The 14,446-nt window shown below is 34.4% G+C and overlaps 1 protein-coding gene across 1 annotated transcript in view; it reads left to right on the top strand.

The window, feature by feature from the left end:
- LOC106066421 (uncharacterized) overlaps positions 1-12,849 on the top strand; it is a 41,717-nt gene extending 28,868 nt beyond the window's left edge. The window contains exons 8-15 of the mRNA XM_056006123.1: positions 120-729; positions 1,785-1,961; positions 2,047-2,171; positions 3,106-3,341; positions 4,129-4,258; positions 6,462-6,651; positions 7,265-7,386; positions 8,997-12,849. Coding sequence (XP_055862098.1) covers positions 120-729; positions 1,785-1,961; positions 2,047-2,171; positions 3,106-3,341; positions 4,129-4,258; positions 6,462-6,651; positions 7,265-7,386; positions 8,997-9,225 — 1,819 coding nt within the window. The 3' untranslated portion in view covers positions 9,226-12,849. The remainder of the gene's footprint in view (positions 1-119; positions 730-1,784; positions 1,962-2,046; positions 2,172-3,105; positions 3,342-4,128; positions 4,259-6,461; positions 6,652-7,264; positions 7,387-8,996) is intronic.
- Positions 12,850-14,446: the final 1,597 nt, after the last annotated feature.

Genomic DNA, 14,446 nt, shown 5'->3' with positions numbered 1-14,446 from the left:
TCCCTGTTGAAATGTCAATTCACTGCCCTGATTTAAGAAGCCATTTCTGACATTCATAGCCTTCTAGTACACGTTCAATATAATTTCCTTATTAATGTTTGTTTCTTTTTTTTTTTTAGACGCCAAGTGGCAGAGAATGGACTAGAGCTAGTGGTCAAGATGACCCATGATGCTAGAGGAGACTGTGAACTAGCCCAAACCTGTACAGGAATTTTAGAAAGTCTGTTTAAAACCTCAGAAGACACTTGTGCCAGGGTTATAAAATTGGGAGGCCTGGACACAATTACTTACTGGTGTCGTTGTAATGACCGAGTGACACTAAAAAACTGTGCCATTGCTTTGTCCAACCTGGCCCTGTATGGTGGAGGAGACAATCAACAGGAGATGGCAAAACACAAAGTTCCAGAGTGGTTATTTCCCTTGGCTTTTGTTGAAGATGATAGCGTTCGATACTATGCTCTATTAGCTATTGGTGTTTTAGTTTCCAATAAGGAAATTGAAAATGCTGTTATGAGCTCAGGAACTCTAGCGCTGGTCTCACCCTTCATTGACTCCCATGATCCAGCAGAATTCGCTCAGAGAGACATGTCTCACCGGCATGGCCGCTCTCCTGGTTGGCTAAAGAGACTGATTCCAGTTTTATCGAGCAAAAGAGAAGAAGCTCAGGCTTTAGCAGCTTTTCATTTTGTGATGGAGGCTGGCATTAAATCTGAACAAGGAAGAAAAGAGGTTAGTTACGACTTTGAAGCAATTAACTGTTAATATAACATGGTTAATAAAATATTTATTTGACAACAATGTATCATTTTAACTCTTTCCGTAATTGTTTTCCAACAGAATTATTCATTTTGCTCATTTTTATTTCACCACCATGTTATTATTAAGCTTCAATAATGTTTTTGTTTATCAGAAAATGTTTTATTTGATATAGAATTAAAGGGAAATGCATGCTTCTTTATAAAACTACGTAAAGTTTATAAAATGAAACATTAATTAAATTTAATTAGGTCAAATCAACAATGGTATCATCAATTAGGAGAGAAAGAGTTAAAAGATGTCAGTGTTGAGAGAAAACTTATTGTTTGTTTATTGGAAACCATGTCCTTTGTACTTTATGTTCCTTTAATTATTTGGGTTTTGTTGCTAGTTGCTTAATAAGAGATAGACCAAGATAAAAGTCTTTTTTTTTTTTCATACTGTTGAACTGTATGATGAAAAAAAAAATTGAAACAATAATAATTAAATAATAAACTGCTTATTAATGCTATTGGGAAGATAGCCCTATTCTACACTATGTGGAGAAAGATGGTGACCAAGAAAGCTATGGACAGCGAAAAAACATTGACCTCAGCTCTTGAAAAACATGCCTAATGAAAAATGGCTGGGTCCTTTTCCAGCAAAGTGAATGCCACTTTAACCTGTGCTATATGTGGATGTGAATACCTCTCAAGAATATGGCTCCACAGTCATATGAATGATATGAAAGTGAATGAATTATAGTCAATCTTGGACTGATGGGGGCAATTATAATGCTATGATTTAGACCTTTAAACACTTTTCTATAACTACTATTTTCTGTTTTAATGGTGAATTAATTTTTTTCGCATTTTTTAAATTAATTTTTCTCTTTAACAAATTCATGAAAATATAAACTAATTTTAAGGATTTTTTTTTTCTCTTTTATTGTGACCTTTCCTTTTACTTTCTAAATGTTGACCTCTGACATTTTCATTTGTTTTAATTCTGTGTGCTATGTTTATGATAGACAAATGTTTTTGCGGCAGGTGTTGTATAAGATTGGAGCTGTTGAGCCACTGAAATGGTTGGCCAGTACACCCAATCGCGTGGCCTCAAAGTTAGCTGCACAGGCTCTTAAGATCATTGGAGAAGAAGTCCCACATAAACTATCTCAACAGGTTCCTCTGTGGACCTGCGACGATGTGACTCATTGGATCTCTCAGGTTAGAACTCACATCACAATCCATTGTATGTACCCATCAATAGTTTTATATCAACCTTGAGTCTAAACAGATGCTCTGTTTCCAGGGAGGATTTAGTGCATACACAGACAAGTTTCAGATGTGTCAAGTGGATGGAGATTTATTACTGAGATTAACAGAAGAAGAATTAAGTGAAAGTCTTGAAATGACTTGTCCTATAACAAGAAAAAGGTAGTTTTTATAATATATATTAATATATGATGTATAAATATTTACAAATTAGCAATATTATGAAACTAAATAGTCTAGGTAGGTAGCTTATGTTGACAGTTATCCCCAGAGATCTAGCTTATGTTGACAGTTATCCCCCACGTATCAGATATTGCTTATGTTGACAGTTATCCTCAATGTATTAGATTATATAGATCTAGCTTATGACATATTCTGCTGGAGGCCTGTTTGGGTAATATAAAAGTACTATCTACCATTTGACAGCTGGGCTGATTCAGACGCCTATATTGCATGGTGGATAATCAAATGCCAAAGGTTATCTTTTTTGGCAAACTTAAAGCCAATGCCCTAACCGAGGTGCCCCCAGAAGTGCAATAAAGATTAACTTAGGTGCCATTTTGCCATCACTGACATAGAAGAACGCAGCTGGCAGCCGATGGCTGATGAAAGAGACTCCCAAAGAAAATCCCTTGTTGAAGACAGGCTCTGATGACAGAAAATAAATGACCCATGGCAAATGCCACTCAACAGTTTTTGTTTGCATCAGATGTGCCAAACTATGCAGCTTGCAGCTAGGTTCTGGGTTCACTTGGTCACAGGAAATACTGCACTCATCTTTTTAATCTTCAGAATTGATTTGTATATGCCATTTTCAAAGGATATTTTAATAATATATTAAAAATAAGTTTTTTAGTTATCTTGAAATTTTATATGAAAAAAGTTTTCTTCAAATGTCATGTAATAGATTAGAATATGTATTAAATGCGTTCAACAGAATATTAAAGAAATATGGAATACACACACACACACTTACCAAAAAACGTTACGGTGCTTGCAAGTCTTTAACCAAGTATATATTGTAGTACTACTTAAATTGTTGTGGTCCACGTGATAATATTTAATGAGACTGTGTTTCAAAATTCATTTTTTTAAGGTTTTTACGAGAACTGAGAGATTTAAAAATCTCCTCTGATTACACTTCCTGTGATCCCAGCATGCTTGGTGCTTGGCTACAGGATGTAGGAGAAGACATGTCACAATATACTTACCAAATGTTGAACACTGGGGTAGACAGGCCACTTCTTCGATTCATGAAGGACAACCACTTGCTGGAAGATTGTAAAATCTCAAATGGCATACACAGAATGAAAATTCTGGCCAAAATTGAAGGTATTCATTCATCATTGTCTATTTTGTTTGAAGTTGTGAAAATTAGTGTCTCTATAATATGTCTATGTGACATAGAACTGATTTCTCAGACCATAGAACAAGCAGATAGTTTTCATACACATTGGGATTGTAGTCATAATGTGACAGGTGGAACAGATAAACCCATTAAACCTCTAAAAAAATCTGGTCTAACCTGAAACCAGTCTGAATGTCTTCCCACATTTCTACAAGAGAAATATAAGAATCTTCAGCGCTAAGGTCAAGGCAGTCCTACCATATGGGTCTAAAACATGCAAAACAAATGAAAAAGCAACAAAAACGTACAGGCTTTCATCAACAGATGTTTGAGAAATAAATATCTTGAAAGTACAGTGGTATGACAAAGTAAAAACCACAAAACTTTAGGAAATGTGTTGACAGAGGTGCAGATCTTAGAAAGAAAGTGGAGATGGATTAGTCACATCTTAATAAAAGATGCCAAAAACAGAGCTAGACTGGCTTTAGATTGGACCCCCCACCCTTTACTTTTTCCCAAGAAACAAGACGCTGAGGAAGATTTAAAAAAACATGGTGGTGCATTGTATTAGATGAAGCTGAGAGAGTAGGGAAAAGCTGGAAAGCAAAAGACTAGCATGAGATTCTACTAAGGAACACAAAGGGTGCATGATGTTGATAATCTGATATGTCTATTTAATTTTAGGAGGTCCTGTCAGGTAATAAACAAATAAGCTTTTTTTTTTTTTTTGTTATGTTCTAAAAATTGTTTTATTCCTTCTTTTTGTGACAGAGCTAAGGTCTTCCCTAAGTAGTTCTGCTTCCTCAGCCCCATATGACAGTGTTGATGGCATGACCTGCCACAAGCCTCCCATTGATGTCTTCATAAGTTACAGAAGATCAAATGGATCTCAATTAGCTAGGCGAGTACATAATGGTTATTTGTCTTATCTTAGACACATTAAGAGTTATAAATACATAGGTCAAGGATAGGTTTTATATAATTTCATTGACTTATGATTATTTTGCTTAATCAAATTGGTCCAGATACTGTCATTCTTTTACAATGATATTGGATTTTAGTAGATGCTTTGATTACACAATAACTGAAATTTAGCATTTTGAATAGAAAATAATGTAATGTTATTTTAGTCCCCATAAAGTCACAATGCTCATTTGTTGTTCTTTAAATATCACATATTCCTGAGATTTAGACACATGATCACCACAAGAAACACTTAGACACATGATCACCACAAGAAACACTTAGTCACATGATCACCACAAGAAACACTTAGACACATGATCACCACAAGAAACACTTAGACACATGATCACATCACAAGAAACACTTAGTCACATGATCACATCACAAAGAAACACTTAGACACATGATCACATCACAAAGAAACACTTAGACACATGATCACCACAAGAAACACTTAGACACATGATCACCACAAGAAACACTTAGACACATGATCACCATAAGAAACAGTTAGTCACATGATCACATCACAAGAAACACTTAGACACATGATCACATCACAAGAAACACTTAGACACATGATCACATCACAAGAAACACTTAGTCACATGATCACATCACAAAGAAACACTTAGACACATGATCACATCACAAGAAACACTTAGTCACATGATCACATCACAAGAAACACTTAGACACATGATCACATCACAAGAAACACTTAGACACATGATCATATCACAAGAAACAGATACATGATGACACAAAACACTTAAGACACATGATCATATAAGAAACACTTAGACACATGATCACAAGAAACACTTAGACACATGATCACATCACAAGAACAGAACTTTATATCAAATTGTTATTCAAGTAGTCTTCACATGAAAATTTAACACTCAAGACACAACTAACACTAACCTTTGAATCAAAAAAGACACTGAATCATTTTATTTCTAGAATCTCAAATCTTGCCACAATATATGATGTTCACACTCCTTCACATTCATGCAATTCTTACTCATTCGTCTTTAAATACAGGAATGAAATCCATTGGAGTTATAATATTGAAGATAATTCATTCATAGTAGTACATGTAAATACTATAACCTGATACTGACAAATGCCTTTTTTCTTTTTTTAATCTTGACTCTTTGTAACATTTTGCCCTAACATATTTCATCTTTTCCTCCCCTACATTTGTGTAGCCTTTTACATAAGATATCCAGAAATATGTGTGTCCGAGAGTTTTACATCTGATGTAAGTACAAGATGCCTACTATCTTGTCCTGAATGCTGTGCATTCCTAGTCCTTTTTTCTTCCTCAAGGTTTAGATACAGGAACAATGTTTTTTACCTCAGTGCCTGGAGAGTTTCTCCAATTTTTTTTGTAGCTAAAGAATGCCTGGTAAAGTAGTGCTCTTCTCCTTAGAAGTAAATATTCTTCTTTCTCTGTCTTGTAGAGATCATAATTGTGCATGTTGTATTTGTTTGTTTAGCATCTCTTGAATTTATTGTAATTTAATATATGTCATATCAGTCCTTTGTGTTTAGTAATTAAAAAGGGAAGCTACCAACATTCTATTTTTTTTTCAAGGCCTTCAGAACTAAAATAAACACTTTGGCACATTTAAGAAAATATTTTCTCTGTGGTCGTTGATAACTCCATACTCTTCTTCCAGTTACTTTAGCAATGACTTCATTGTGTTTCCTCCCTGACGTTTTTGGGAACTTATCCTTTGTGGCAGAAAGTATTTAATTTTGATTTTTCTTCCATTGCTGTCCTAACCAGCTATCCGCTGGTTGTCACCCTTGTGACTTGATCATTAGTAGAAATAGATTTCACCAGCATGTAGCTAAAGTTAGTGTAGTCTTTTTATTTATTTTCATTTGGTATCACTATTTCATTAGAACCACTCTCAGACACATATTTCTGGGTGCTAAAAAAAAAGTTATTTATTCTTTTCCATATAACAGTAGATCTTTATAATACACACAAAGATGAATCATTTTTAAATTGTGTAAAAGAAAAAATCTAAATGTTTGAAATCTTTGATGAAATCTTTAATCTGGTTGCATTGAGCCAGTTAACATGATGAACTGACCTATACAAATGTATTTTGCTTCTCCAGTTTACTCAAAGTCCATCTCCAGCTTCGTGGGTTCACTGTGTTCATTGATATTGAGAAACTTCGTGCTGGCAAGTTTGATGAGAGTTTATTGGAGAGTGTCAAGCAGGCCAAAAATTTCATCATTGTTCTGACACCTAACTCATTGGATCGCTGTATTGGAGACAGCGAAAAGAAAGATTGGGTTCACAGGGTAAATACTTCAATCTTCTAGAAATAGTTCATTATTCTAGTACATATATATGTAATGGTAATTTATTATTATTCAAAATTATATTATTATTATAGCTCATTTATCTACTATAAACCACATTCCTAGGTAAAATGCTAAGAAAATATTAATATGTAAATCAGCATGTCTTGTCTTAACCTGTTTATATAGCTGTCAACTGTATACTAGCTTTTTTTTTTACCTTTGATCAGAGCTAGTAAGGGAGATCTGTGTAGCTGTCTGGATCAGGCATTCTTATACTAAGATTTATTTGTGTAGATTCATTAGGATGTGTGGCTGAGTGATAAAAACCACTTGGCTACCTATCAAGGGGGCTCAAGTTCGAATCCAAACACGAGCTGAGTTTATTTGCTGAGCACCTAAAAGGCAGCATAGAAAAAAATATATAAAAAGAATTTGAAAAAAAAATGATATCTTGATTGTCACACCATGATTTGATTTATGAACTAGTAAGATGCAGAATGAGTGAAGTTAGTTGTAACCAGCTTGAGTGATTCATATCGCTTTAGACAGATTTACAGATTATCAGATACACATAAGCTTCTTATTCTAAGTTGACATTTTTGATTCTCAGGAAATCACAGCAGCTATTGAAGCAGGTAGCAACATCATTCCTCTCTTGGATAACTTCAAATGGCCATCACCGGACACACTCCCAGAGGATATGAGAAATGTCTGTTATTTTAATGCTGTCCGGTAAGTCTTGAAAATTTAGTGGGTCAGTAGCTTTTGTTTTAAAAGGTTTGATGGAGATCTTTTAGAAACATGGGAAGCAATGCAATATAAAAAAAAAGAGATAAAGTATAAATATTTACATATATAACTGGTATATTAAATGTTTTATTTAAAGTTATATAATTTTATTCATTTTTTTAAATTACTAATATTAGTATAATAATTCTAACAGGATGGAGTGTACCCTAGTACAGTATATAGGAATGAAAATTAGGAATATGTCACAAGATCTTCTTATCTTATCTTATATGTTACAGATGTTTACTTCAAAAAAAAAAGATAATTATGTCCTTTGCCTCTCATTTGTCAATCTAGTCATGCATGTTAATGACTTTAACTCTGCTAAGTCGTTGGTTTTCCTGGCTGATTAAGGCAACCCATTCCATTCTCTAATGGCACTAGGGAAGAAGGAGCACTTGTATGAATTAGTTCTAGGGTATGGAACAAGAAATGTGCCTCTATCTTTGATTAGTTTGTGTCTTTCTGAGTATTTCATTAGGTTTTTGTTTTTCTATTTGTAAGTTATGGCTAAGTGTTAAATGGTTTATAGCTTTATAAATATATTATATACTTTACTTTGTATCTTCTGTCCTGAAGTTTCTCTACGTTAAATGATTTAACTAATAGTGTTACACTAATCAAATTGGAATATTTGTTTGTTATAAATCTCACTGCTCTATTTTGTACTTGTTCTAGTTTCTTTGTTTTCTTGAGTTTATAGCTTTATAAATATATATATACTTTACTTTGTATTCTTCTGTCCTGAAGTTTCTCTAAGTTAAGTGATTTTACTAATAGTGTTACACTAATCAAATTGGAATATTTGTTTGTTATAAATCTCACTGCTCTATTTTGTATTTGTTCTAGTTTCTTTGTTTTCTTGAGTTGAGGGATATATTGCTACTGATTGTAATGCATTACTTTGTCAAGATAGTAAATTGGCTTTGTATTTCAGAAGACAATGTATTTTAAGCTAATTCTTTCACGTTCAGTTCTTTCAGTTTTAATTGTTTTATTATACACCTAGTTGCCAGCTTATACAAATTATATTATTCAGACTAGAGGCAAAAATGTGTCAACAGTCAAAGCAAAAGCTTAGATCAATGATTCAGTAGTAAACTATGTACAGCACATATTGAACTTTTCTAGTGTCTAAGATCATGAGAATACATTCACTGGGTGGAGCTGTCCTACAAAAATTGGCAATCTATTTAATTTTATTACTAAGAAACCATTTTGTTATTTTTGTTTGGCTTTTGGTAAAAGCTTCATTATATAGGCTTAATAGCTAGGAACAAAAGAAAGGGCAAAGAGTGAAACCCTTCCAGTTGTCAAGAGAAAATGTATTTGTTGCATAAAACTTTTTAACTAGTATTTATGCATGATCATAAACTGAATTTTGCTGTATTTGGGTCTTAAATAGTATATTTTAAAATATGTAGGTTATAGATGCATTTGCATAGCCATGTAAAATGCTTCACTTTTCTTTAATCTTTGAACTCTGACATAGTTTAAATTATTTTTTAAAAAATTAGTCTGCTTTCCTGATAGCATGATTAACTCTATTTCAGGTGGATCCATGACTATCAAGATGCCTGTGTTGACAAGTTAGAACAATTTTTGAGAGGTGAACCTAACCCTCAACATTTGGCGAACTTGGCCAGTACTGCAAGTAACACCAGCTCCTCCTCTACCCCACGGCAGACAACGTCAGGGTTTGAAAGTCCCAATTCTCCTCCTTACCAAAGAGCTCAGGGCTTAAGCAAGACAGCATCAGTTGAGAGTCCAGGGGAATCTTGATGTCTTTTTAGGGTTAATGAATAACAGCTGCTCTTAAGGAGATATAACTCTATCAAGAGACAATAAAAAGTCAGGTTGCTTTATATAATGGCTGTATGAAATGACACTTATTTATCTCATCAACTTGCATTGCACTAGAGTACTTATAATGAATGCACTCGAGTACTTATAATGAATGCACTGATCTTGTTTTCAGCTTGCATCAAATTACACTGATGAAAACAAGAGATTTATTGGAAACATTGTTAAAAACTAGAAATAAAATGGACATCCTGTTGAAAACATCAACTTATATTGTCAGAATAGGCATGTGTGTGTGGTGCCTCTTCACTTGTCAATTAAGTCTCATTAGCCATATAGAAGATATGTTGGGTAGAATATATCAAGCTTTAAGCGTACATATAGTTTTGTGGTATGCAACATTTTTAACAAGGTTTAATTTTGAGTTCCAATACCAAGTCTCTGAACTTAGTGACACAACTCTAAAAACAGTGCCTCCATGTTGACCTGTGGTACTGAATGATTAGCTGATTCTCTGATTCATTTGTCAGAACAATTTTTTCAGTCCTTCAAAAGAATAGTTTGGTCTGCATCCCCCTTCCACAGCAATACTTTTATCAAGTGAATTCTAGTAGCTCTTTGTCTCGTGTTTTTCTCCTTTGTAACAGTTTGATAGGAAGTGCCCTTTCCTCAAGTTTGTCTTTTTTCTCCGCAGTTTAGTCCTCACCTCTTACATATGCAATTTTTTTTTTAAAGTTGTAGCTGGTACCTAAATGTCATTATGTTGAAGTAGTTGGTATATATTGTCTTCAATCACTTTTTTCCAATTGTAATAGCCTGCCATTCCATTCATATTTCACCAGAACCTTTTTTTTTTTTCAATTCTTCAGTGGAATGGCCACATACATTTTCTGGGCTGTGAACTTTAGTAAATTAAAGTAAGGCGCCCTAAAGATCTTATAAGTAAAAATCCCAGTCTTCACCATGATCTCATCCCAAGACCAACAGGTTTGGTAGCCAAGAGCTTTACCACTTAGCTTAAAAAAAAACACCTGTACACAATATTTCTCTGATTTTAGTTCTCTGATCAAGTCCTTATTAAGGTGCCCCTAGTACACATTCAATCTTTATTTTTGCCCTGTCAGTAACACACAAACATACATATTTATCCAGCTATTTTGTAGTTTGGAGGAAAAAAAAAAAGACATCAATTTGGCTTTTGTTTTTTCAAAAGTAATTTTTTGTTGTTTGACAGTATTTACTTTGTCATTAAAATTCTAGAATAAGGACATAGACATCCAGTTTCATAATTTTTGTGTACACACGCACAATCACATTTTTTTATGCACACCTAAGAGAGTGCTATTCAGTGAGTTCTAATAAAACTTTAAACAAAAATACTAAAAAGAAGCATCACTTTGTGCCACTAAATGTTTGTATTTAGCTTTTATTAAAAGTTGTTGAGTTGCAAGTTTTGAAAATTGGCTGATGTTATTAATTGAGCTTTGAAAAATGATTAGTTGTTCCAAGTACTTGGTATGTAAAAACAGGTTCAAATTTCTTAGTTTTCTCACCAACCCCAAGTGGGAAAATTGAGGATGAATGATTCAGTCAGCTAGGGCTTTGGTTTAGAAAGAGAGAGAAATTACATTACATTCTCCTTTCAACTGGAGTTTGTTTTTAAACAGACATTGGTACATTAGTTACCTGCTTTTTATGTTGCCCTTCAGCCCTGTTATGTAAATGTAACCTGAGCTGGTAATATGCCCTAAGCCTTGTCCTGAAAATGTTGGCTTAAAATCTTGCCTCTTTTTTTTTTTTTTTTTTTTTTGACATAATTGTGGTCTGTAATAAACTTATCTAGATGGATAACTCTTTTGCATGTAACAATCAGTCATTTAAAATTAGCTGCTGTACATTAGATTTATGTTTTGTTTTCATGCTTGCTGTATACAAGTTACATCTTTGCTGTATTAATGTTTGTGATATACCACTGTATAAATCATTCCTTGTTCTCATTACTAGAATTATAAATTATAATAGGACAAATACAATGGTGGGTGTGTGACATGTCCCATTGTTGTTAGTAGCTTGCGTGACAGTGTAGTATTTGACTTGTCACAATGTTGTGTGTGTGTGACAAGAGATAAGTTAAAGACATACAAATAATTTGAAATTCCCAGAACTGATGCATGCAGGTCTGAGAATGAGACATTTTATTGATAGAAAATGTTTCTAGCTATTTATTTCACTAAAAGATTGGACATTTAATAACAAAAAATATACTTTTGAATTTGGATAATTTTAGGCCACCAGTTAATTGGACCAGCCACTTATTTAGACAGAATTCTAATCCTATAACACAGTCAAATCTGGTTTATCAGACCAGTAGTTATAAGAATCAAATTCATCTTGATATGTTTTGATTAACTGGATTTGATGGTATTTAGGTATTATTTCACATTTTCTTTATACAGGAGTCAATCTCAAGAAACTTGCATTGATTATCATTGATTCCAGAGTATTGAACAACAGCCTATAACATTCACTGTGACTACTTGTCTTACCTTCAATGTAACAAGACAATTCAATAACTTTTTAATAATTTAATTAGTCAGAGTCATAGAATTATTTTGAAACTTGTATACATTTGCTTATGTTTTTTTTTTCTTTCCATTGGCTGTTTGTTTTCCCAAAAGACTGCTTGTTTACCAATATAGCTGTTGGTTTATTCTTATTTGACTTGTTTTTGCCTGTGACTATCATTAAATCCACTCCAAAGCCATATTGTGCCCCCTGTAAACCAGGGACTGTGTATTTCAGTTGACTGGAGATGGACCTCTGGGATATCAATGTCATTAAATGAACTCCATTTATGTGTGAATTTTTTTTTTCTAGGTTAAATTTTAGAATCAACTTCTAGTAAATGTCATAAATATATATATATACAAAAGAATATTTGAATCATTATTGAGAATTTTGTTTTAGCAATGATTTAGGTGTGAAGTTATCAACCAATTTTTTTGTTATAAAAGTTTTTAACTTTTTGACAGAATTAATTCTATGTTCTACTATAGTTATGGGAATCTATTGGCCAAGTCAATTTCTCAATAAATTAACTGTCAGTGTCTTTTTGTTAAGTAATTAAGATTTGATATAATGTAGAAAAAAATAAATCTTGAAGCCATTACCTCATTTTTTATAGTATTACCAGACATTAAAACTTTTTGCATCAACCTTTTCCAGTTTGGTTTTAAAGATTGTGAAGCAATTAAAGTCACTTAACAGTTGGAAAAAAAACAACCTCATTAGTATACTTACTTAATCATAATTTACAGATAACAGACGCTACACATGCTTCAAACATTTTAAAGACTAATACATCAAGAACTTTCAGTGTAAGTTCCACTCCAGTATGGCTTGACTAGCCAAGAAAACTAACATCTAAACACATTTTTTATTTCTTGACTAATGAACAAAATGACTAGACTAATTGAACTTTCATGTGCATAGGGTGTACCATAGTAATTATCTGTATTATATGCATCGGAATTGTTTTAAATGTTTGTAATGACCTACGTTTGATTGACTGAAACAGAATTAAAACTTGTTGAAACTTAAGAAGTCTTTGTTGTCAATGCTCATTTTCATTTCAGACCGTTGAATAGTCTTAGCCTTTTTTTTCATTACATTAGCTCAGCGGTTCTCAACCTTTTAAGTATAGTGACCCCTTTCTGCGACCCCACATCACACACACATACAGCAATAGAAGAATAGACAATAACAATCCACATTTTTGATGGTCTTAGGCGACCCTGGCAAATCGTCAATCGACCCCTGCATTAGCTGCACACAGGTTCAGAATCTTTGATTCTATCCCTTATAAAGTACTAGACTTGAAATTAGTTGACTATACACACTATAGTGTAGTAGACTAACTGTTCCCACAGTGTCCTCTGTATACGGTTCCGCTTCTGGTTTATTGCTGTCTCCATGACCAAATCTATGGCTTGCAGATACAAGAAACACTCTTGTCCTGTTTGGACTCTGAATGCGTCTGTCGGCTGTGTGCCATGCACTATTTTGTTAGTCATCCCCCTCACATGACTTCCTGATGATGATTGTAATTTACAACAGGCTGACTACCATCTACATGACAGACTAAGAAGACAATACAATGGGCGACTTCAGCGCTAAGGTTGCCAAATGACAACAAAGGAGATCATGGGAAAGCGGGGATTAGGTAAGAGGAATGACAGTGGAGAGAGGTTCGCGACAGAAGCGACTTAAATATAGGAGCAACTGCAGTCCCACACCGATTAACACGCATGACTAGATTGACGCAGGGACACGCGTAGGACGTAATCGTCTTCTCTTCTGAATCAACGTCCGTAATTTATAAGATAACAATCGCAACACAGATGATATAATTTCCATGAACAAGAAACCGTGTGATTGTCTAAGAGCTGAGCCGAAGGCTCTTCGAACTCTAGGTTTGAAAAAAAAAAACTGATTGAACAGGGAAAACCTGTTTGAACAACCGTTCTGTCTGAAAGAGATCCGAGTCAATGCCTATGTAAAGCATTGCTATTTCCGATGTATCTGGCACTCCGGGCGCATGGGCTAGAAAGCATGGCCGAAGGCCGAGTGTACCAGGAACCTCCGTCATTTTCCTATGCTGTACCAAGCTAACCGTGTAGGAAACGCCATTAATGTAATGCTCCCTTGAGGAACGGCGCATGGATTATCGACAGGACCGTGGGAGCTCTCTTTCAACTCCGCTCCGTGCAATGGGACCACTCTCTTGTTCCCTTGGATACTCCCACGGGAGTTTTGTTTTGCTATCCATTTAGCCTAAACACTTCCTCTAATGGTCGTTTCCACACGAGCCCCACGTTGAGGCAGAATAGCGAGCTCGCGTGAACAAGAAACCTGACTCCTTGCTCGTCCATGGTAATACAGTTTATTGCCCTCTTCAAGTGATGTTTCGCCTATGCTTTTCCAGCGCATTTCACAATCCAATAATGTTGAAACCAGACTGTTCAGCTCGCGTGTCTTCTTCTTCTTCGTTCTCATTGTTATGTTGGAGTGTTCAGATGAGTATACCAATACATGAGATGAACTGCGCAGTGGTTTCCAAATCAGGGAGCTCTCCATATAGTTTCCTTTCTATTGGGGTGATTTGGGGCCAATGTCTTATACGGGCCTCTTGGTATAGAGA

The sequence above is a fragment of the Biomphalaria glabrata genome, chromosome 12 (genome assembly GCF_947242115.1).
Source record: "Biomphalaria glabrata chromosome 12, xgBioGlab47.1, whole genome shotgun sequence".
NCBI classification, from domain to species: Eukaryota; Metazoa; Mollusca; class Gastropoda; family Planorbidae; genus Biomphalaria; species Biomphalaria glabrata.
The sequence above is the reverse complement of the archived record's forward strand: the minus strand, read 5'-3'. Positions and strand labels throughout refer to the sequence as shown.